Raw genomic sequence first — 24,593 nt, forward strand, 5'->3', positions numbered from 1 at the left:
TCTGAGAGCCTTCATAGAAACAGTTAACTCATTTTCAATGACTGAACACTGTTTCTACAAATACTTTTAAATACAGGATTCATCTACATATCACGTGTAATGTCAGGAAGAGAGATACAATATAGCAAAACAACATTTTAGATTTCATCCAGTCTCAAAATCAAGTCCCAGTATACCAGATGTAAGACAAGACTTTTCTTGCTGGGAGGAAAATACCTCCCTGAGGTACAGAATAACTGATACACCAAACAGATGGAGTCACTCCACTTGAGCTAGGTGGACATTACTCATTTGCACAGCCAAACACGTACCTGCTAAAGCCACAAAACAAGTGGTAACATATTTTTGGGCCTGCTTTAGCTGAATCACCGCTGTGCAGATTCACAAGGAAGACACATACTAAGTCTCTTTCACTACAATAGTCCATGCGACAAAAAGCAGAAAAGAAACTATTTTCCTCAACATGTATACAGCAATTTAGACCTCGTATAATTAAAATTCTTGACCTGTCAGGGGAAAAAAAAAAAAAAAGGAAGAAAGAAGTTTGCATATTACTGTCAGCCAGATTGGGGTCCTAAAACCAGAGTTACCACCAGGTCATGGATGGATACTGATGACAGGCAGCAAAAGTGCAGACTTCGAAATCCTTTTCACAGTCACAGCTGCAGCTTTCAGACCCAAGAGTAAATACATATTAAGTTTTGTCAAGTACTGCATGGAAACTTTCCTAACAGTAGGATTTCATATTTCAGACTGCAGCTCTTCAGGAAAAGTTCTCTTTAGCTCATATATAAGGTAACCTATTATGCCTTTGCTATTACGACAAAGATTTACAATAGCATATAAAAAGGGAAGGAGGAACTTTGTATTATTGTCAAGCAGCAGAAGGGGAGAAAAAAAGAGATGATTGGTAAAAAGGTATTTTTTTTCTTCATAGGAGTTCATTTATATTGACTATCAACAATGGTAAGACCACTAATAATTCACTGATTCACCAAGGCATCAAAAGGCATCCCCATCGTTTCACCTCCTGTAGACTGCAACACATTACAGTTCACTCTGATACCTCTGTCCGAGGGCCAAGAATTTTTGCTTGGGCATCTTTCTGGAATCCATTTTTAGTTCAAATACATCAAAAGGCAGAGAGTTCAAAACTTACCTCAGCATTTCTATTCCAATGGTTAAACAGCCTCACTTTAAAAATACGCTCCTTATTTCACTTTCCTTTTTTTCTTTTATGTACCTGTTGGTTCTTGTTATGATTTCTGCAAGATGGGGCACATGAATATAACACAGACCAGCACCTAGAAGGCATTTCTTACCGTGTACGTGTTTCCTCCCTTAACTGGTGGAAGTCAGGGATTTCAATCCCATCCATCCCTCCTATTTACGTACCTTGTTTCCACCAAGCTCGGCCCAGCACGTATTTTAGATGGTGGATGTGCTGTACTCGCTACTTTTAATGGAAATCCACTACAGTAAAATAGATAACGCCATTCCCCTCATTAAGGGAAATGGTTTCCATGTAAATGTGACTATGGCTCATTACTCTATACTGTACTTCAGCACACTCTCCAAATGCAATGCAGACAGACAAAAAAAAAGCTGGGTTTCTCAGGTATTTTGCAATTTGCTAACAATTTGGTGTGCTGCTCCTCTTGTCCTTATCACCAGTGCAAGTTCCTACAAATGATGGAAAGACTCACACTGATATGAAAGCAACACTCAGTACTGGGTCCCCGGCGTCTACAGATTAGTGAAAAAGAGGTGAGTGGTTAAGACTCCATCCTGCTCAGCTGAGTCACACGGGATTGCACTGGCAGCAAGAACAGGCCAGGAACTTACAGCCTTTACCTGCTGGGGTTAGACAAACAGGGAACACTAATTCTACCCAAAACCATAGAATTCTTCACATAAAATGCTGCCTTAAAGTTAGCCCTATTAACCACTTTATAGCCAATCACTGAAAGATATACTGGATCATACCCGACATTCAAAAGTATTCTCATTATTTACAATTCAGGAGTATCTTCTTAGAATAATGGCTGCAGAATGGACAGTAGAAGAAAATCAGATTAAACTAATTTTCTTTCCCATCAGTGTATTCTTAATATAGGCTTTTTTCAGGACTTCACAAATTTTCTCATGTGAAACTCCACGCACAGAAGCAACCTGTACTGAAATCACTGGAAAATCCTGCGCATGGCATGTCCAGGATCAGCCTGCATAGACGGTTTTGAGGGTGGGTATTAACAAACTCTGCCATAATCCCTCGGCAGGAGCAGCACACCCTTTATCGCAGCTACCCATGGAGCTGCTCCGCTGACAAAGCAAACACAGCCTGATGGAAGTGCAACACTTTGGTAGTAGTAACTTCACCTTCAATGACAACCACTGTGATTACTACATTTAATATCGTCTCAGGTTCCTGTTTTCAGGGCAGAAATCCAGAGCCTTAGCTAACTACCAATAACGCTACCTTCCTGTAACTCGTCTGGATTGTGAGCATACTCCTAAGTCTAAATATTTGTGTTTTTCTCACATAAGTACACTAATAGCAGTGAGTTTGGACTCACACTACCAACCACTGTCTTACCAACAGACCTCTCTCCATATGTGAGATACCTTCTCTATTTTATTGCTCAATAACACTTTAAAAAGGCAATCGAGTTTTCCCAAACATTAACTCATCCTGAACGCACTGGAGGTCTTTTTGTCCATCACAGGCAACTCTGACATTTCAAATTCCCAGAACAATACCACACCTCAAACTCTGCAGACACTTCTGAAATTTCAGCTTTCACGGACCTACCCAATTCATACAGAAATTCTGCAACCAGCCAAGAACAAAACAAGGGCTTTTAATCTCCGATTTCCTAATCTCCATCCTCTCCAAGTTAGAGGCACTCTTTCAGATACATCCACTTAGGTAGCACTATGGAAAAATCTCAGTTACAAAAGATGGTACGATCTATAAACCTCCAGCAAGACTTCTACTCATTTTCTTTCCTTGTGTCTGTTCTCTCTCCCATTTTCTTTCCTCGTGCCTGTTCTCTCTCCCATACTCAGATTCTGAGCAGTCCTCATAGGCATCTCTCCAGTGAAACTGAGACCTCTTCACCACCTGCAACCCATTCATTTTCACTAGTGTATTTCCATCTTAACCGGGGAGGCAATAAACACTGGTATGTTTGAAAACCAGCAAACAAATACCTCCAAACATGTAAGAAAAAAATCCAGTGTTGTAAGAAAAAAAAAGTCTTACAAGCAGTTGCATCACGCCTACAACAAAGTGAAAAACAAAACAAAAGTATACAATTGCTTTAAAGTACATGCACTTACACATCACCTTCTCTGTTTGTTAAAGCTATGCGTATATTATCAAAGAGAGGGGAACAGGCCTGGTGAGAGAAACCATTCTTGTTAAGGACCTGATGTCCACAACCTGTGTGTTTCTGGGGGTTACGTAGACCAGCTCTAGTCTGACCCCAGGGACCAAACACCCATTAGCAGCTGGAGCACCCCAAGCGTGCTCCTGGAGCACATCACCTTGCTTAATTTCATCCTAAAGGAATCCAGTTCACGCTCTGAAACTGCTCTGGGGTGCAAGTCATAAAGTTCAGTAAGTACGGCCAGGATTTGCTTCACTGGTACATTTTTGATCCAAACTAAAATGCTACCATGGTCTTACCCAAGAGTTATTGCACTGCAATACGAAAATTTACTGCAGACCAAAAGAACACCGAAGGGCAAGCTTGCATGCAAACACTCAGAGAATATTATTTCAGTGGAAGTATTTCCTCACCTAGAGATGAGCAAACACATTCAGCATCTCCCCCACCCCACTGCAGAGGAGATGGAAGAAAGAAGCCTGACAAAAAGAAATTGAATAGGTAATTAAGAGTAAAGAGAATTACACCTTTGTAAGTTATAGTAGTTTAAAAGATATTAACAGCAGAAGGTAAGGACATCTATTTACTTTACACGTTCAATGCATTACTTTGGCAGAAACTGTTCTTGCTTTTTAGCGGGAAGAGAAAAAGTCCTTTACTGAAGCACCATTTCATCTCAGGAAAGAAGTGCTATTAAGCCCACTTAGGCCAGCAACTGTGAGATGAACTAAAGCAAAAGCTGCTATTGCATTGCACTTACCTTGCTTACATTTTAGAAAGGCATCTTTACCCACTCAGAAATGAAGCAAGATTTATAGAATCATAGAATCGTTTAGGTTGGAGAAGACCTTTGAGATCATCAAGTCCAACTGTTAAACCAGCACTGCCAAGTCCACCACTAAACCATGTCCCTAAGCACCACATCTACATGGTTTTTAAATACTCAAGGGATGGGGACTCAACCACTTCCCTGGGCAGCCTGTGCCAGTGCCTGACTGCCCTTTCGGTGAACAAGTTTTTCCTAATATCCAACCTAAACTTCCCCTGGCGCAGCTTGAGGCCGCTTCCTCTCATCCTAACGCTTGTTACTTGGCAGAAGAGACCGACCCCCACCTCGCTACAACCTCCTTTCAGGCAGTTGTAGAGAGCGATAAGGTCTCCCCTCAGCCTCCTCTTCTCCAGGCTAAACAACCCCAGCTCCCTCAGCCGCTCCTCATAAGACTTGTGCTCCAGACCCTTCACCAGCTTCGTTGCCCTTCTCTGGCCACGCTCCAGCACCCCCATGTCCTTCTTGGAGTGAGGGGCCCAAAACTGAACACAGGACTCGAGGTGCGGCCTCACCAGTGCCCAGTACAGGGGCACTATCACCTCCCTGGTCCTGCTGGCCACACTATTCCTGAGACAAGCCAGGATGCCATGGGCCTTCTTGGCCACCTGAGCACACTGCTGGCTCATGTTCAGCTGGCAGTCAACCAACACCCCCAGGTCCTTTTCTGCCAGGCAGCTCTCCAGCCACTCCTCCCCAAGCCTGTAGCGTTGCATGGGGTTGTTGGGACCCAAGTGCAGGACCTGGCACTGAGCCTTGTTGAACCTCATGCAATTGGCCTCAGCCCATTGATCCAGCCTGTCCAGGTCCCTCTGCAGGGCCTTCCTACCCTCCAGCAGATCGATACTTCCACCCAACTTGGTGTCATCTGCAAACTTACTGAGGGTGCACTTGATCCCCTCGTCCAGATCATTGATAAAAATATTAAACGGAACAGGCCCCAATACCGAGCCCTGGGGAACACCACTTGTGACCGGCCGCCAACTGGATTTGACTCCATTCACCACAATTCCTTGGGCCCGGCCATCCAGCCAGTTTTTTAATCAGCAAAGCGTACGCCCGTCCAAGCCATGAGCAGACAGTTTCTCCAGCGGAATGCTGTGAAGAATATAATCGACAGTTTCCTAGATACAAATAACAAATTTAATAAAGTATAACCTGAATGAAGCAAAGAACAAAGGAGAAAATTCTCAAAGCTCATTTTGAGGGGGAAAGTTGTTCTGGGTTTGGGGTTTTTTGTTGTTATTGTTGCTGTTTTGGTTGGTTGGTTGGTTGGTTGGTTGGTTTTTAGAATAAACAGATCCATCCCGATTTGGATTTCCAGCTGGGCTGGGTACTGTAGCCCCAAGTAAAAATAACGCAAGGAGGTGGCCAGAATAAGGGAGGTAAGCAGACCTCAGGAAAAGGACATTTTCAGTGAAGAAGCTTACTTTTTCTTTACACACTGAATATATTCCCTTGCTGACATGATATATGGCCCTGCATGTGCTTCCTTCAGAAATTATCTATCATCTCTCCATATGTGTTGTATGGAGTGAGACAGGTCTAGCAGATTCTTGGGTTTGGTGTACAGGATGTAAATACAGTAAAAAGATATCCCCTGAGCTGATACACAGGGCTGTGCTGCTCAAAGAATTAGTACACTAAAGCCTTTTTTCCTGAAATTTTTCCTTTTCTTGAATAAGCAGGGGGTTTCTATGCTACAGCTAACTATACTATGAGGAAGAAAGGAAGGAACCTCCTTTTCCTAAATTCTTGTACAAAGATGATACCACCTACCACAAAAGTCAAAACATTCTGGTAGTGTCTGTTTATGTTCACAACATAAATGCAGCAGAGACCAGAAATAAGAACTCAGATTTCCTCTGACATGTCAATATATATTTCACAAGAATAACTCCATTTTCATTTGCTGACCAGTGCATTCTTTAAACTACAAGCTTACCGTATATTAATGTCATTAATGTTAAAGGATAGGAAATTAAGAGTGTGGAGTTCTAACAGAGTTAAACAGAATAAAATTCTATCAAGTGTCTGTTTGTCTTCCATTGCTTCCCCTAAGGACACCGTTCGGGCAGCTGAGACAGGTTACCACAGCGTCACTCTTGTTTACCATGAGCATGTTCTCTTCCATGCCCTCAAAGTTAATGGTTTCCCAGTACCTAATGAAATCACTGGATCACAATGGAAGTAACAAACCACATAAATTCATTACATGTACACTACTGTCCTCTGTTCTGAGACTCCTCTTACGCTCTTGGTGAAAGCTAGCAGTACACTTAAGTGAGACAACATTCTTCAAACGATTAGCAATGGGGAAATAAAAGTAAGGAAGCAAAGATGACAAAGATGTTGCTTAGCTTACAAAGAGAAATGTGACATTGGTAAAGGTAGAACGGCTGTTGGAAGAAAATTGTTAGGAAAACTCTGTGTATAGAAGATTAAATATGGGAAGCTGGGGGAAAAAGTATGGTACAGGAGAGAATCACGTGAAGATGCAACAAAACTGAAGGGAAAAAGAAGTGAGAAAGCACTGAGAACCGCTCACACAGGAGACAGCATCTTACAGAATAAGAAACGTGTCTAAAAAGAGAGTGTACAAGGGCAAAAGAAAATAGCTAAGGGGACAATCCAAATAGTCATCAATAAAAAAAGACTTCACTGGAGTCTTCACAAACCCATCCAGATGAGCTTTCATCCTCCTTCCTTCAGTTGTCACTGGTTATGCCATAATGAAATCAGAAATGCGGGGTCTTAACACTGCTACTTAGGACTCTTAACATCAAGCTCATTTCTACCTACAGTGACAGGACCCAAAAGGGGGCAAATCCCCTCTTCAGTACAAAACTGCATGTGGAGAACCTGAAAGAAATATAAGAAAATGTATATACTATATATAGGTATAAACCCTGTCTTTCTCCTAACAGGTGAGCAAACAACATGCATAAACTGACAGTTGCCTTCAGGAACCTTTTCAGAGTCTGATACATAATATTGGCATTGTAGTTCTGTCCTTTTGAATTTGAAAACATGCTACGACACTGAACATCATTTACTACCAAAAACCTCAGAGAATGCCAGTGACAAGATTTTGATAACTAGCTTTCATACAGCTTGAGTGCTGCAGCTCAATTCACCTTACTGTATATCAAAGGACTTTTTTTCCCCAAGATATAATGAAAATTATTACAGTGCAAATTATATTAGTCCTGCAGTTATTCACACAAGTAGTCCCACTGACTTCAGCGGGGAAATCCATGCAAATAAGCACTTTAGGAATGGGCCAGGATATAGAAATATTTTCAGCCAACTAAGGGACCAAAAAGTAACATATATTCAACGCGCCATGATACAATGAACTTTTGAACTAAAAATAAAAAGGAACCTTTTGCAACTAATTTCCTTGGATTACAGCTACCCCCTCATTTCAAAGTCTTCTGACTTTGTGGGCTTATTACCTTAAGAAGATTTAAACTAATATTTATGCTTGATGACATCTAGTTACATGATACAATCATCTGTGCCCTAGGACAAGGTGGCCCTTGACTCAACTTTCCAGTAGGATCTTTGTTGTGTTGTTATTCACACCAAGATATTGCAGAAATCTTCACAAATAAGGTGGGAATTGCTAAAAGGAGATTTCCAGCAGGGACTACCAAGAAGATCTCCTTGAACTGCACTTTTTCTGACTCAAGCCACCCAATTTTTACAGCCATTTTGTGTTTATTTAGAACCGTCATTATACCATCCAATTTAAACAGTTCTTCTGTAAGATTCAAAACCACAGCACACCATTACTCCTAATTAAGTGTACTTAAGTTCAAATTCTTACTCTGAAAGACTCCCCCAATATATATTAAATGCTTGGATTTAACCAGCCTCTAAAGCCTGAGGATGGGAAAGGGGGAAAGGAAGTCAGCAGCCTCTGCACCGCCAGGAGCAGAAAGAACAAACACGGAGGATGAATGATCAGTCGCACTGGCAGTGTTTGATTTAGTTTCTTGCACTCACCCAGCATTTCAAACAAGTTTAATGGTTTTCCCACTAGCATTTGGAATTCTCTCTGTATTTCCAAAAAGAAAACTGTAACATTTGCCCAGTTTGTCTTCTGGAAAGCTATGAAATGCTTTTTTTTTCCTCCCCAAAGGAATGTAAATTGTAAATATTGCCCCAGGCAGTCTAAAATAACCCCCAAAGGCATTTAAAGAAACCTTATTTTCCTTAAATTACCACGTTGTTTAATACTTTCTAACTGATTTTCTTAGACAACATCCTCCAAACATCAGAGGGCTTTTATCTTGGTTTAGAATCATTCTAAACTATTTACAGATTCTCTACATAAATAACACATAATAAGTTACGTGGCTGTTGCCAGCAGTGTTAAGAACGATTAGAAAAGGTCTTTTAGCTTCAGCCTCAGATCTGTAGGTCATCCAATGTCCTTCCTAATGGATAAATACAGTAATTTATCATCATCAGTCACCATCAGCATTGTTCTTTTTACTATCGTATATTCATGAACATTATTCGATGCAGCTGAGTGGAGCGTAAAAGAAGTGTATGATTAAAGTGGAAAGGGACAGAGTTTGAGACAGTCGAGATTTCGTGGCTAATGCATGGACTTGAAATATGACACAGGTCTTCTAAGAGTTACAAAGATGGTGTCAACAAATTACAGCTACCTGCTGGCAGGACACAGGCATCTGTAGCAGCAGATGAGCCTGCCTACGTCTTCCAGGGCAATGTTAAAGAAAGTATAATGTGTGAAGTACAGTCTTGTACACCTACAAGCTCTTCCATAGGTCAAGCACATTTCAAAGCTCTATTAGTTTCAAAAAAAAAAAAAAAGTCAAAAAACAACAAACCACAACAACAACAACTAAGATACTTCTCTAGAGACCACATATTACCTCCATCCTTATTACCACTATGGGAAGAAAGGCTGTGTTCATGTTTGCGAGTCAGTAACACATGCATGTAATTTCTGAATGCCCTCAAGTTATTAAAAAAACGCTAAGATGATGGCTTTCAAATTCTAGAATAACATCAAACAACATCTCAGTTTGCTTAAAGAGTTCCTCCCTCTTGTTAATTATCAAAACAGCTTGCCTGAAGCGATACTTTCAGTTGGAAGATACTGGAAAGAAATACAGAAAGTATTTTTTAAAATAGCTAATACACTATGTATGCTCAAATACTTGAGGCTAGTATGTAACCTACAGCGTGCCTGCAATTCACTTTAACACAGAAAAGCCAAAAGGATTGCCCTGTTTCACAGTTTTTGATTTACTGCATTAAGTAATCCCTTTAATCCACCTGCAAAATGGAGAGCTCTTAACACTGAAAAATCAGGTGCTGTGTTATGCTGCGCAGATTCTCGCACACTGTTTTCAAAGACAGACATGGAGCACCTGCAAAAAGGCATGGGAACCATGAGGGGAGGCTACAAGGAGCAAGAGAGCCTCGGCAGGATTGCCTTGCCCTGTGTCCACCGACAGAGACCTTTTCACGGTTGTGCTCCTGGCAGGTTCCCAAGGCAGAGGGTGGATCAAGCACTGGAAAGTTCTTTGCAAAGTTCTCTGCATTAGGAAAGTGAGTTTCTCTTCAAAAATCACTTCTGAATTTGGGATGTGCAGAGAAACACATTATGTGCTATACAGCCACCTAAAAAAACACTCATATGACTGTCCTCTCAACTACCCGAGATCCTATACTACACAGACTATTTACAAGATGTCATATAATATGATGCTTCTCGATTAACATGAGAAGCATTTCACCAAAAGTGAGATCCTACTCGCCCCTGCTCCACAGAGCTCAGACCAGAAGACTAGAAATGAAATGAAGATGGAAGATGAGCTTCAGGCTTTTTGTGCTAATCACCACAATCAGGTACGTCACTGATTACATCAGAGCAGCCCCATGGCAAAGAGAAAGTGAATCAAGGCCACGTGTAGTATTTGAAAGACGATATGTCCCGTGCCTTCCCCTAGAACTCGAATCCTGAACGATATTCCAAACCACCACAGTTAATACATTTTCAGATAAGCTTCTTGTGCTGCTGGTCATATATTCAACAGATATTGCAAGCCTGTAATACTTCTTTCTGGATCCAGCATGGATATAGCATAACATATATATAGTGTATGAAATAGAATTTAAAAGTTAAAGCTAAGATTCAGACGTTAACTCTTTATGAAATATTCTGGGCATAATAATATAACCTTATTTCTCCACTTTTATTGGCTTTTTTTACCTGATGTTTCTGACATTATGTTGAACCTTGCAAACCAGGATGTTTGATATATTGCCACAATAAAACAAGTACAAAGTTCTGCCAGGTTGGTAAGAAGGAAAAATTCAAAGTCATTTTGGATTATGTACTAGAACAGAATTTCTTATTTCAGCCTGAAGCCAACTCTGAACACAACCAAGAGCAGGGGACATGGACTTGACTACCTAACTAAATCTTTCCAGTTACTGGAACTGTGGTATGTATATGATTAAGAGTTCAAGTTTCTCCCTGACCCATCAAGCTCAAAATGACCTGAGTGGGGCAAGGGAGAGCCCTTTTACCTTGAAAAAACCCCATTAAGATGAATGCCGCTCTGGACAGGCACACCAATCCATCAATGTTTTTCCCACTGCAAGATCAGAGCCTGGTTTTGGGGAAAAGAAGTAAGGCAATGAAGGAAGACACACAAATATAAACTATTTTGGCTTTAGTCACTGAAAAATAAATCACAGATTGTTCTCTTTTGTTCAGATATACTTTTAGAATATGCCCCTTGTTTGGTGACCACAGAAACTGGTCCTGAGACAGAGAAAATTCAACTCCTTAAATCAAGGCAGTGAAGCAAACAGTATGCACTTGTCCTTGTATGTATTCTAAACATGTAATTTAAATGCTTACCAAATAATTTCCCTGTTTAGTGCAACACAATGCAGTCTGATTTCATTTTTCCTTACCTGTTTTCAAGCAGAATAATGCAGTAGATTCTAAAATGACATACAGTAAAGAAAAAAAAATATTTTTTTTTTTTCTATTTTAAAATCAATTTTAAAAAGACCTTAAGTTGGAAGAATAAAAGAGGCTCAGGAGAGAATGATTATAAATTTCAAAGGTCTGTCTTCTATAGACACAAAGAACAGCAAGAAGCACCAGGTGGTGTAGATCATCTGGTTTTTTGTAAACAGACTGAAGCCTCACAAAGGTAATACCTAGAGGAATTATCTTAGTTTTTCATCGCAAAGACAGCAACATTCATCAACCAGCAAGTCATACAGGTACATTATATTTTTCAAATATGTTGTGTCCACTGACTACCGAATGCTTGTGCCTTCTAAAAACGATCACTAAACATCATTGTTCAAGACCCCAGGACGGTTCTTAAAAGCTACGAGATGAAAAACACTATTTTTTGTACTCTCTAAGAGGAACTGAGGGAGCCACATTCACTCCCAACACAAGTGCTCAAGTGACAGAACTCTGAGCACTTTGATAGAGCTTTCCAGAAATGAGCAGAAATACAAGTAATTTACAGTTATTTTCCTTCCTACAGATATATCATCTGAACATAAAACTGTAATTTTGGCAATAAATATGAGTCATCATTTAGCAAAGAGTTGAGAATAAATCTGCCTAATTTATCAAACTGATCACTGAAACATCAATAGCACTGTTAATGGAAGTTGTTATTAGATGCCTTGGCCCAGGGGAGGCTGGGTTTAAAAATACCATCAGGGGAAGTGTTGGATATGAAGTCGTATCCAATTTATTTATAAGCTGATGGCTATGGATGCTTCAGTCAGTCAACCCAAGCTTTTATTTAAGTGGAGAGTCCCAGCATTAGCCTGCTGTAATTTGAAATTACAGCTCAGGTTGCAAGCCTATAAATTTACCACAAATGCATTGACTTCAGTATGACTATTCTCAGGAGTATCCGTAAAACTGGACTTTGAAATCAGGAAAAAGATTTACACTTAGAAAATCTTAGTGTAATTCCTTGCTCCTTCTCAGACTTCCCACAGGCCCAACCACTTCTCTACCAGAAAAGATTTGCTGTTCCTGCTGTCTCAGTGCAGGTGTGGCTTCTTGTTAAGAATAACTAAATAAACTACAGCTATCACTTGTAGTGACACTACAGGTTTATACAAGCTCACCAAGCAAAACGGAATGTTGAACAAGAGTATCCGGACAGATGGATTTCTTGAAGGTCCCAGGAGGGTTCATTTTCCGCATGGACCAAGCAATGACAGCGCGATGGGGTATGGAAGACCGGGGTGAATATAGAAGCCCCTGTTTGTTCTTCTCCCCACACCCACCACAGCGCCTGCCACGGCTGCAGTTCTGTAACTGCAACCACAAAAACCCAACAAAAAGCTTCTAACCCACACTGTCCCCCTGCTAAGGTCACAGCCACATCACGCTGCTGTACTAAGAACGGTTTCCAGCATAAACCCAGAGTCAGACACAGCCTGTGTCCAAGCCCTGGCCAGGGCTGGGCTACGATCGCGTGGATCTTGGCTGCTCTGAAGGTGCGAGTGGCCTTGGTGTTCGTAGAGATCCACCAACCATGGCCTCACTCTACATGAAGCTCACTGCAGGATTTAGGCCTGCATCCTTACTATGGAATCATAGAATCATAGAATCGTTAAGGCTGGAAAAGACCCTTAAGATCATCGAGTCCAACCATTAACCTATCACTGCCAAGCATTTAAAGCCGTAGAAAGACTTGCTAGCCATTAAAAGCAACATTTTCTATGCGATGCCATTATTTACAGCATGACGTCCCTAGCACCTAAGACAACAGGCAATCAAAGTTGATTGAATATCAACTTTTACCAGGAAAACCAAACTTGTTCTGGAAAAACCTGATGCAAATATACGGGGCTTCACATTGACACTTCATGCAGGCAGGCACAGCAGACCCACCAGTGGACGCCCCCCATCCACCACCGAGAGAGGCTGAGAACTCCAGAGCACACGGGTAGTAATACTTCTATATTTAGGATAAATCCCTAATATATAGTGTGTTTTAAATAGAGAACTTAATGCTGTTCCTCATTATGACCTAAAAGAGCAGTCAAACTAGTAAATTTTGGTATATAATATTAGGCCTGCTTTGAAAAGATTTCCACCTCCACCAACAAAAAGCCGTTCTGGCAATTCAACGTGTCTGAATTGAATATAAAGAAATAAAGATTGGTTAAGTTCAAGTACTTTTTATTATACCTAAAAGCAGTAGCCCTCTAAAGCAAAACAATGTCCCTGAAATTTATGAGCTCTGTGAACCTCTGAGACTATTTAAAGTGATCTTGACTTTTCCATAAATTCTACTATTTGCATGAAATTTAAGTACTGATGGAAGTTACCCATCTTTCTCAGATAACGTAACTTATGCAATTAATTTATTCAAGAAGGCTCCTTGAACTCAAATGTATTATTTTATCAGTATTACATGAAAACGTGCCATAATGGATACACTTTTCAGCAAAAAGCATACATTTTTAAATTATTTAAATGAATGGGTTCACTGATACTGGAATGACTACCCAGAAGCTTAACGTGCAGCCTGGGCATGCATGCAGGACTGGATACTCGGCGACAGGCTTTCTGAAACATAACCGTGCACAGCAGCTTTCCCTGTTGGCGTTTTTCACCCAATGTGAGTGTATCGGAGGAAACTTAAGCTCTGTAGATACACGTAACGGAGAATGAAAATGTAAAATGCGGCTCCCCACGTCCTACAAGCCCCGTTCAGCATGCTCGAGTTCAAAACAGAAAGCGGCGAGTACTGACAACGTGCAAAAAACCCCCTCCATCTCGGAATAACGTTAGTTAGCACATTTTTAGGTGTTTGCGGGCGAGGGCGAGCTGTGCCGCGGGGGCCTCACCCGCCGGCCGCGGAGGGCAGGTGCGCGGCTCCGGCTCGGCCACGCCGCCCCTGCAGCAGCGGCAGCGGCCGGCGGGTGTCGGGGGGTCCCCCCCGGGGGTTTCGGTGGGAAGGCGGACAGCCCCATCCCTCCCGATGCGTTAGCGCTATCGCCCCGCAGCAACAGATACGGCGGTCTGGTAGTGAAAACTTCGATTTTGTGATGGCGACAGCCAAGTTCAGCAGCTCCCCCGGTACCCATCCTTCACACGCCGAAGCCGCCCCAGACTCGCCCGTTTCGATGGCGAGCCGGTAGCGAGAGACACCGGTACCGAGAGGCACGGGTACCCCCGTCAGCCCGCGGGGAGGCACCCGTCGGGCCGAGGGACGTGACTGCCGCCCGGCCGCTGCCGAAACCCCTCCGGGAGCCCTCCCCGGCCCCGCGGGGCCGCTCCCGCCCCGCCCCGCCGCGGACCGGGCGGCGATGCGCAGCGGGGCCCCGCCGGCAGCTCCGCCGCGGGCACGGGCGTCCCCCGCGCCCCGCTCCCGGCCCCGCTGCCGCCCCGGGCGCACCGCACCGCACCGCCGCCGGCAGCCCCGGCCCGCACCCCCGGTGCCACCGCTGCTCCCCACGGCCGGCAGCCCCGTCTCGGCGGCGCTGGCGCCGGCCGGCAGGGCAGGACCCCCCCGCCCGTGTGTCTCACCCCCGGGCGCAACTCGCGGGGAAGCGGAGCGCAAACTCCTGCGGGACCCGCTGCCGCCGGGGGCCGGGGCTGACGGACACCCCAGCCCCGAGGCGGGGCCGGACCCGGCTGCGGCCCCTCCGGGCGGCCCCGCCGCTCCCCCCGCATCTCCCGAGGCAGCGCCGCGGGGGTCCCGCTTCCCCCGGCCGAGCTGCCCCGGGGGCGCCCGCCGCCCCCCGGACTTTTACCCAGCTCCGCGCAACTTCGCCGGGACGGCGGCCGCCCCCTCCCCGCTCCATCCCCCGGCCCCCCGGCGCCTCCCGCCGCGGGTCCCACCTGGTCGGGCTGCGGCGGCGGCGGGTTCCCCCTGCCGCCCGGGTGCGCCGGCTGCTCCTTCATGGCTGTCATCGCAGGGGGCTCGGCTCGGCTCGGCTCGGCTCGCCGCCTCTCACTGCCGCTGCGGCCCCGGGCACCCCTCCCTCGGCGCCAGCCGCATGACACCAGCCTCCCCTGGAAGTGGCGCGGCGGAGGAGGAGGAGGAGGAGGAGAAAGGGGAGGACGGGCGGGGGGCGCGGAGCCGCCGCCGCGGCAGCGCCGCTACCGCAGTGCCCCGCCGCGCCGGTGCTCAGGGGGCGCCCGGCCCCGCCGTGCCCCGCGCCGGGGGGCGGCTCCGCATCACCGCCGGGCGCCGGCCGCGGAGCGCCCCGCGGCGGGCACCCTCTGCCCGCCCGCCCCGCTCTCCCCTCCGCTCCGCTCCGCCCGCCGCGGGCCGGCCCGCCTCGGCCCGCCGCCGCCAGCAGGTGTCACAGCGGTTCCCGCCGGCCCGGGAGAGACCATCCGCCGCCCCGCCACGGGGGCGTCGCTGCCGGCTGCGGCGGGGCCGCGCTGCCCGCCCCCGCTGCCGCCCCGCGGGGACCGGCCCCGGCCCGGCGGGGGCTTCCCCGGAGCGCCCCGGCCGCTGCTGCCCCGCCGCCGGCAGAGAGGAACCGCGGCGGGGGGGGGGCAAAGAAAAAGAAGGGGGGAAGGACGCACGGTTGTGCCGTTTGCTTCTGTGCACGGTTTCTTGCCCCCGCAGCCCCAGGCGCCCCCAGGGGCAGGGCGGGAGCTGTCCGGCGGCTCCCCGGCCCCGCCACGGCGTTTCAGCAGCGAGCGGCCGAAGGTGGGTCTCCCGCGCTGTACGGGAATGTCCCCTGGCCTGGGGAGCTCAGCGCGGGGCATCGCAACCCCTGTTTTCACGAAGGCCCTCACCTCACGAAACCCATGGCTGTAAGAGGGGTCTCAAGTACCCACTTTCGCTGAACTGGGCATAGGAGGCCCTTCTGTGGAGCTAGAAAAAAGGAGAACTTCAGGGAAGACCTTAGGGACACAATTTACCATGTGTCCTAAAGCCGTATCATCAGTTGGTGACAAGGGTTTTTTTATAAGGACCAATAAAGGAGACCACCTGAAATTTGTTTCTAACCAGCAAGAAGGAACAGTTGAAAATGTGAAAGTAGATAGTAAGTCAAGGGAGAGTGAACATGAGCCTTTGTAAGGAAGAACCTCAAACACAAGCAGATGAAACACTTAGGCAAGGGTTGCGCTGTTTGTTAACTCAGATCAGTTTCACGATCCGGATCGCAGAAGGCAGGACTGTCATCATGGAGCAATGGTGCGCTGGGACGGGGGTGCGTGCCTGACAGGAGCAGCCCCAGCGCTCTCTTAGGCAGCCTGGGTCTCAAGGGACTGCAAGGCAGAAGGAAAGCTATCAGCACATAATGAGAGAAGTGTTTGATCTTTTTCAATATTTTTTGCATCAAACCTCACGAGAAAGGTCAGTTCTGACCGGATAGTAAGCATAATTAATAGCAGTGACAAAGGTCTAGGATTTCAGCCTACGGTGGGAACAGGTTAGAAGGGAGCAGGAAGATGACAAGGGACTGAGGAATTACAGACCAGGCAGCCACAGAACAGAGAGTACTGAGTATTTCCATCCTCCTCTATCACCCGTCGCTGTGTTGACTCCTCCACCAATCAACACACACCATTTCTCTTGAAGTCCCAATAAAAGTTCTAGAAAAAATAATTAACTTTGCAAGCACCTCGACAAAAACTAGATGACGACTAATAGCTACCATTAATTTGTCAAGAGCAGATCATGTCAAACAAATCTTATTTCTTTCTTTAATAGGGTAACAGGCCTGTGAATAGGAGAGCAATAAATGTCATCTATCTTGATTCAGAAGCAGTGTCTTCCAGGACAGTAGGGAGAAAGATTATCTGAATAAAACTAAAATGAGCACCAACCAAGCTGTCTCCACCGCATCCTTTGCAGTGGCTCCCAGCCAGAGCGCAGGGCTGCAGCACGGGGGTCCCCCGCTGTCCATCCTCTGGGGTTTGCCCACGTTTCCATCAGCGCGGGGGTGGTGGAGCACACAGTAGGCTCATCGGATTCACAAACAGCATGAGGCTGGGGAGGATGCAAAGGATGCTGGAGGACATCATCAGAGTTAAATGTGATCTCAATGGATGGAGACCTTAAAGACTCGTGTGCAGTTCAGTAAGAGCATGTGCGAGGGGCTCTGCAACGGATGGAGGGTAACAGGTTGGATCACTTTTTCAAATGAGGACTGGGATATTACAAAAGATCTCGAAACTGCACCTAAGGCAGTGTCCTGCTACGGTGAACCGGACAAATAGTGCGCTGTGATGGACAAGCAGGACTACAGCCACCATGACGTGTGGAGAAATCCTGCCCTTGTCAGTACTGGCAGGGCACCCCTCGAATACACAGCGAATACACAGCAACATAGACATGTAACACAGAGAATCATAGGTCTGGCAAGCGCGCACTCGGAAGAAAAACTGAAAATCATTGGGATCAGTTAGTCTAATGGAGAGAAAACCAGGGGCAGATATGGAAACAATGTTCAAATGATTAAAAGGTGCTACAAAAGAATGAAAATAATCTCTTGTGTACGTGGTGGATAGGATAGACAGCAATAGGTTTAAAAATCAGGAAGAACGATTCAAGTTAAACAGCAGGAAAAGACCATATTTCTTTCCAAAGGGGAAGGGGAGCAAAGCCATGGACTGGGTTGCCTTAGGAGGTTTGGGGGCCTCCAGCCCTGCAAGCCAGATAAATATCTGGAGTCATATGAGTATAGTTGGTGCTGCCTAGGGTAGGAGAACTGTCTAAATTAACTGACTCAGTGTCTTTTTGTTGCTGACTTTATGATTCCTTTCCAGCATGACGCTGAGGACCACCCACAGCCCCCTGCATGAGACCCAACAGCAAGAGCCTGCGGTGAGGACTTGCGTTGCTCTCCCCGGGTGTCAGTCTGCACAGCTGCTTTCTCTCGGCTCAGGAATTGGCCGTTCCTGCGCTTCTCTTCACACCATCCCTGCCCTTACCTCTCCATTTCATATTGCTCTTTTCTCTCTTAAAATTCATTATTTGCTTAACTTCTGTACCCTCGCTGCAGTCAGCTGTGTCCCTTTACTTTCTTGCCCTCTGACGCTGTTTCTTTTCATATAATAATTGCACTATGCAAAGAAAAAGCAAAAAGGGCAACCAAGATGGCATCTTTTGTACGCCAATACCTATTGCTTTGCCTTACTTCTGCAGAGCAGCCTTTACTGCCAGTCCTTCCTTTGCGCTGGCTGGGTGCTGTAGGACTCGGGATCTTATTTTTTTCTGAGCAATTCATAACATGGGGAGACTTAGATTTTGCCTGTGGCCTCTAGGTGCTACAGTAATACAAATAATAAGTCTTAGAAGCAGACATGTTCTGATTCATGCTGTTTATGGCACAGGTCTATTGCAACTTGACTAATTACTGAGCCCCATCAGAGCTGAAGAATTCTAATGATTTAGGGTTTGAATGGGCATGTTTCAATAGAGATTACTTTCAGCTTGTTTTTGATGAGATCCATTGTGATGGAGTTCCACTATTAATCAAGAAGGAAAAAGACATTAGCAGTCAGTTTCGCTGAAGCTTGGTTATTCATTCACAATATATTCACTGTGAGTGTTTATCACTGTAACGGACTAAGATATGGAGCATAAGCTTCATAAAGGTCATGCATGCTGGTTGTTGGGTATTCATAAATCAGTTAGAATTATTGGAAACGTGAGTATTTTGGGGGTAGGAGTTTGGGGATTGGCTCTATACACACTGAGTCTTATCGAAAGCTTCTTAAAATCAATACCAAAACTCTTATTAATAGCACTCAATCATCCCTTTTATCATTATTTTTGAATGCTGGTTCGCTGGTTCATAGTCTTGATGCTTTGGGGATATTAAATTAATTCACTACTGCCCACATCAACTTTTATTTGGGTCTTTTTTCGTAAATTACTGTTCAAAAGTCATTTGACTGGGTTGTTTAAAAGAACAGTTGTTTTACAGCCATTAATAGGACACATCTTTGAAACTGCAGCGTGGTACTAAAAACTGATGCCATATGGGTAAAAGCAATTAAGATGTACAGTATTTATGGTAGTTTCTTGTACCATTTTCACCAAAACACCTCATAGGATCAGCAGGGAAAGCACTTAAGGCTCGGGTGAAATAGCTGCAGAAAGAAATGGAATTATGCTCTTGATCAGTTCTTTACAGAGTCGTTACTTTAATTCATCTATCTTTCCACTGAAATGTTATGTTACAGACTCCTTGCAATTTCCTCCATCTTCCTCATCACACACAAGATCTGAGTGTGTGAGTCAAGACATAACATGATTATTTTATCTTCCACATAAACTGAGTATCAACTCCATCAGAGTATTATTCAATAGTTACAGCTTGTATTGCATGATGACTTAATAACATATACATTTTGTTGGTATAGCAGACTAATACGTGGTGCTGATCTGGACAGGCAACAAGTAAGCCAGGAACCTGTTAGGGGAATAAAAGGGCCAGACATATGTGCAAAAAGAATATAGCGGAGGATGCCACAAGTGAGGGGGATTCTCCCTTTTCTCTCTTAAGAAAGCCTGGTGGTTTACTACTCTCCTGGCCAGCTACCACTTCAGGCTAGAGCAGTTATTGAGAGCACCGCTACGTGCCAAACGCTGCAGATGTGCCACGCGTTAATCGCTGCAGTGCCCTTGGGAGGTGGGCTGGGAGGTGCAGTGTCCGAGCCGAAGTAAAGATATAAAGCCTGGTTTTAAATAAAGTCCTGGTTGTCAAGTGATTTAACTGCCTTGCGTCCCGCAGATGCTGCTGCTGTACAGAGCACCATGAAGAGGCACGGTCATGACTAGCACAGTGAAGATCTTGTCCCTTCCTTTGGGAGGGAGTTTTATGTTTGGTAAGTCTGCAGCTGCTCCAGGGGTGGAGTTTGAAAGAACAAAACTGGAATAGGTGGAACAGGTAGTTTTGTTTTCTGTATATTTTATACGGCACTCATCACTGTGTAATTAATAACTGTACAGCCCAGTGAAGATGTAAATACTATTTGACTGCTAATTATAGGCATTTCCATAAAAATAAGAAGCCCATTACATCTTTTACATCCAGTTGACCCATTCCTACAAACAGTGTCTGGTTTTTTGCCAAATTGATCAAGATCAAAAGACTCTCAGTCAGCTCTAGCCTAGAACTTCAGATTTTTATCTCTCTTGCTACCAGCCTTCTGCTCAGACTCCTATAACCTGAGGAAAAAAATCTCCTGTCATACCACCCATACCACCCAGAGTCTCTATGAAGCCCAGCGCTGATGAGTGTATGAAAGCTGCAAGGTCATGGCTTGAAAGCTTGTCGGTGGCTTTTTAAAATCAGATCTTATGAAGACACTCTGATTATGGATTTCTGATTCCTTTTAAAGCTCTAGCAACTGGGCTAAAAAAATCCTTGAAATTATAAAGGTGAATTTAAAAATCAAACCAATGTGACCAAAACCCAAGAACAGTTAAGACAATTGTTCTTCACTGGTGTTTTAAGTGGATCTGTGGGCTTGCAAAAACTAAAAATACTTGTCCAGAGGAGAACCACTCTGAATCACATAAACCTGAAAAACAGACAGAATGTCGTTTTGTACAGAGTGCTTTTTATATTATGGTTTAAAATGACACAATATTTGAACTTTGCTGCTTAAGAAATTCTTTGATAGAGGGAAAATTCCAGGCACCTTCTGCATTCAGAAACACATTATATTCTAATGCCTGCTTCAGTGAAAGGCTGTTTTCTGTGTGAATAAATTGCACTCATGTTTTTCTCTCCTTGTCTTGTTTTAGAAAAACAACCAATGCAAACACTGAGTTAATACAAATAAATGCAAATATATTCCAGCAGGAAAGTTACAGGACTTATTAAAATACACGTGCGAATATTTCAGTGAAAGTATACAGAATAGGACTGCATTTCCAAAAATACCTCTCATTAACCAATAAAATGCACAGCCAGCATTCAGGAGTGTTTGAAGGAATAGATCATAACAGAAGAACACGGGAGCCGTGATTTCAGATCTATGCCATCCCCTCCTGATTACCTAACAACGTATGAAGTCATAAATCACAACAGTAGTTTCCAAGAGAACGAGAGATACAAACACGTGCGTCCGATACCACAGCCTGAAACTGGGACTCGGGTGGCTACTACAGTCGCCAGGTGCCACTGTAGATGTCCTGAAGTGTCCAAACCACCTGCGTTGACCTGACAGAGGGTCCTGCAGGACTTTCCCCCCCCACCTCTCTGTGAGCAGTTGCCAGAAGCCAAGCATGGTTTTATATGATGTCTATGGGGAGGAATTGCACACATTCAGAGGAAAGTTTTTGAGTTGCTGCAATTCTTGCCAGCTTGCTTGATTATGTTTATAAAATATTTCTTCTTACCAGTGTTGCAAGGAGCAAATTTGCACAACATAACTATGAAGTGAAAAACAAAGTAGTAAGTATATTCTGACAATAGTATTTATTGAAAGTTCAAAAGGAAGGCATGCCCTACTCCAGAAGTCTCTGCGAAATTACTCTACACAAATGTGTTAGTGGGTTTTAAATCCCAATGGTAGCTCACAACAAAAGATTCTGATTCATATTTCACAAGCAGTTCACTAATATAAAACAGCACTACTTGTGCTCTTCACTAAAGCTATTTTTACTCAAGAAAGCAGCTATAAAAGTTATGGATTAGCTGGGGAAGAAGCAAAACTAGTTCTTAGATTTTGAAACACGTATTTCTCCTTCCCTAGCCATCGCACCATAGCACTAATCTGGCAAAAGTTACTCTAGGAACACCTCACCCATGAAGATCTGTTACAGCAGAGTTTGCATGTAATAACTTTTGGCTTACTTTTTAATTCTTAAGAAGACACCTGAAATTGAGGGGGAAAATAGTATAATTTCTATTGAGGATCAACGTTCATAGCAAAAAAAAATTAAGGTTCAAATCTTTAAAATTCTCACAATGCATATTTGTAGTAAAATACATGAATCCAAAAATATAAATATATTGTAATATATATTGACAGATCTGTCAACTTTTAACAGATTAAATCAGGTTAAATTTGGTCAACAGATGACTGGCCTGGGAACTCAAATGTCTCATATTGACATAGGTATGAATCAGAAGTATGTCTAAAAAAAGCAAAAAGATTACTAGTGTAACCTCATGGTTAGAACCACAAGTGGCAAGACTGATTTTTTTTCTCCTTGGTTGCCGTACAGCTACTCTTCAAAGAACTTCATAGAGTATGCATGTACAGTAACATTAAATGGTTCATGGAGGATCTCCTATCAATGATAAATAATTGATAAAGAGTTCAGACTAATCTTCAAACCCATTTTATGACCTGGACCACAGTTTACAAAAATGAAATTGGCGTATTTAGGAATCTAGTATCTATGTGCTACTCATGGAAGATTTGTCAGATTCACAGATATTTAAACACGAGGGATGCAACTAGGAAGCAAGTGGGATATTAGAAAGAACTTCAATAGATTAGGCTCTGATTTATTACTAAAGATTACCCAGATTGAATGCTTAACTTAATGCAGCAATTTTGAAAGTGTTGCCCTTATACATTACATAAATCAATAGGGATGGATTAGGAAGCCCAAATTTCATTTGCTAATTTGGGGGGTGGGGAGGAGGAAGAGTAGGATGAAAAAGAAAAAAAGGGAGAATGAGAGGAGTTAAAAATTGGAATAGAATCATAATAAAATGCCATAATCTACAACAAAATTAAATTTGGGAAAAAAACTAAGTGAAATGTTTTAATAACATTGAAATATTTTCTTATTACTGAAGGAAAATGATACATTTTCCCTATTATGTTATTTAATTCCATTTCATTATTTATATCACATAGAAGTAATATTATGTTAATTTTACTACTTTGCAAAAGTCAAAATTAATTTAAACCAGAAAGTTAAAGAAAACATTTCAATACCAATACAAATTATTCTCTTCCCCTTTTCTAAAATTTTATAAAAATCTGCATAATCCCCCAGACCCTTTTGATCAGACTTCATTCTTGCAGGACAATTGTCCTGTGAAATATTTTCCATCCGGCTCTAATTCACTCTGCAACTAAACCAACAAGCCTTATGATGCTAGCAATGATTAAAAACCAATTTTCTACTGAGAATTATATTTTCCTTTGAAACAGATATATGACTATATGCACTTACTTTATGCTGAAAATTATAAAAATCATCTAACACTGCACAGTTTGTTTTTAAAAATGGTAGCTCTATTGGCCATCATAATTCTAAGATGCCTTAAAACATTGCAGGGAACAAGCAGAGAACAGCGGGGCCTTTTCTCTGTTCAGTACCCTTAATTCTGATTAGCAGTCACTGGATAGAGTAGGTCTTAGCATCCCAAAAGACTTATTCCTACATCAAAGGGAAGGAGAAAAGATTTTGTATAAAATTATACCACTGAGCTTTTTTCCATGAGGTTATTACAATATGAAATGGAGCTGTCACAGAACTATATGATAAGAGCCTATTCATCCATAGCGGACATTATATAATGAAAGGTATCAAATATTTGTATAATAATAATACACTCATATGTTAACCAAAATTTGTATAATACCTTTACTTTCCCAAGGGATCTGAAAATGTTTTACAAACTGATGTACAAATTATCCATGCAGAAAGTTATTCAGCCATCAAGGAAACACAACTACAGCCCAAGGCAAAGCAGAACAACTAAATAAATGCACACAAAAAACTTTAGTAAATGAAGGAAGTATTCGCCAGTCATGACCATGAGGAAGACGTTAAGTATATAGTAGGTAAATACACAGGATTTAGGAAGAACCTTGCTTTTAGAATCACGATTCTTGAACAGAATACAGTAGGATGTCTCCTGAACATTGGCAATCACAACATTAACTGAAAGAAGTAAATGCTTAAGAATATTAAGTATAGTAATAAGAATGATAGATATAATCTTAAGCATATATAATATTAACCATTAAGAATTAATAAGAGTTGTATTAAAACACAGCAATGCAATATATCCAGCCTCATACTAGAGGACTGGGTTAGAGAAAAGCACGCCAGTGCCTCCTGACAGAATAGGAAACGGACCACATTTTGGGATCAAAAGCAAGTAAAGTCAACAGGATGACTGAGAAGCCTGATACCAATTAAGGGCTTGGATGAGCTGTGCATACTTATCCAAGCATCATTTCCCATGGTTTCCCTGGAAAACTTTCTCATATGTTATGTTTGCAGTTCTCGGACTAGTTTACTGTATGTCTTCGTTCATGTTTCACAATAATGGTGTCACATTTTTTAAAAAAATGTTTGGTCATGCAGTTCATCCCAGAAACAGAAGTATCTACAAAAGCTAGAAAGGAAAAATTAATAGAGCACTTT

General features: G+C 43.4%; 1 protein-coding gene across 4 annotated transcripts in view; it reads right to left on the minus strand.

Moving 5' to 3' along the window:
• The window catches only part of DPP10 (dipeptidyl peptidase like 10), a gene marked incomplete at both ends in the record, with an annotated part of 562,818 nt that overhangs the window by 291,638 nt on the left and 246,587 nt on the right, over positions 1-24,593 (minus strand). For 2 of the 4 annotated variants that reach the window (XM_082314700.1, XM_082314699.1), the window contains one exon: positions 15,113-15,184. The exons of the other annotated variants lie outside the window; for them this stretch is intronic. In XM_082314700.1, coding sequence (XP_082170826.1) covers positions 15,113-15,184 — 72 coding nt within the window. Of the gene's footprint in view, positions 1-15,112; positions 15,185-24,593 lie in introns of those variants that run through there. 4 annotated transcript variants of the gene reach the window in all.

Source organism: Platalea leucorodia, assembly GCF_965183815.1.
Source record: "Platalea leucorodia genome assembly, chromosome: 5".
Taxonomy (NCBI): domain Eukaryota; kingdom Metazoa; phylum Chordata; class Aves; order Pelecaniformes; family Threskiornithidae; genus Platalea; species Platalea leucorodia.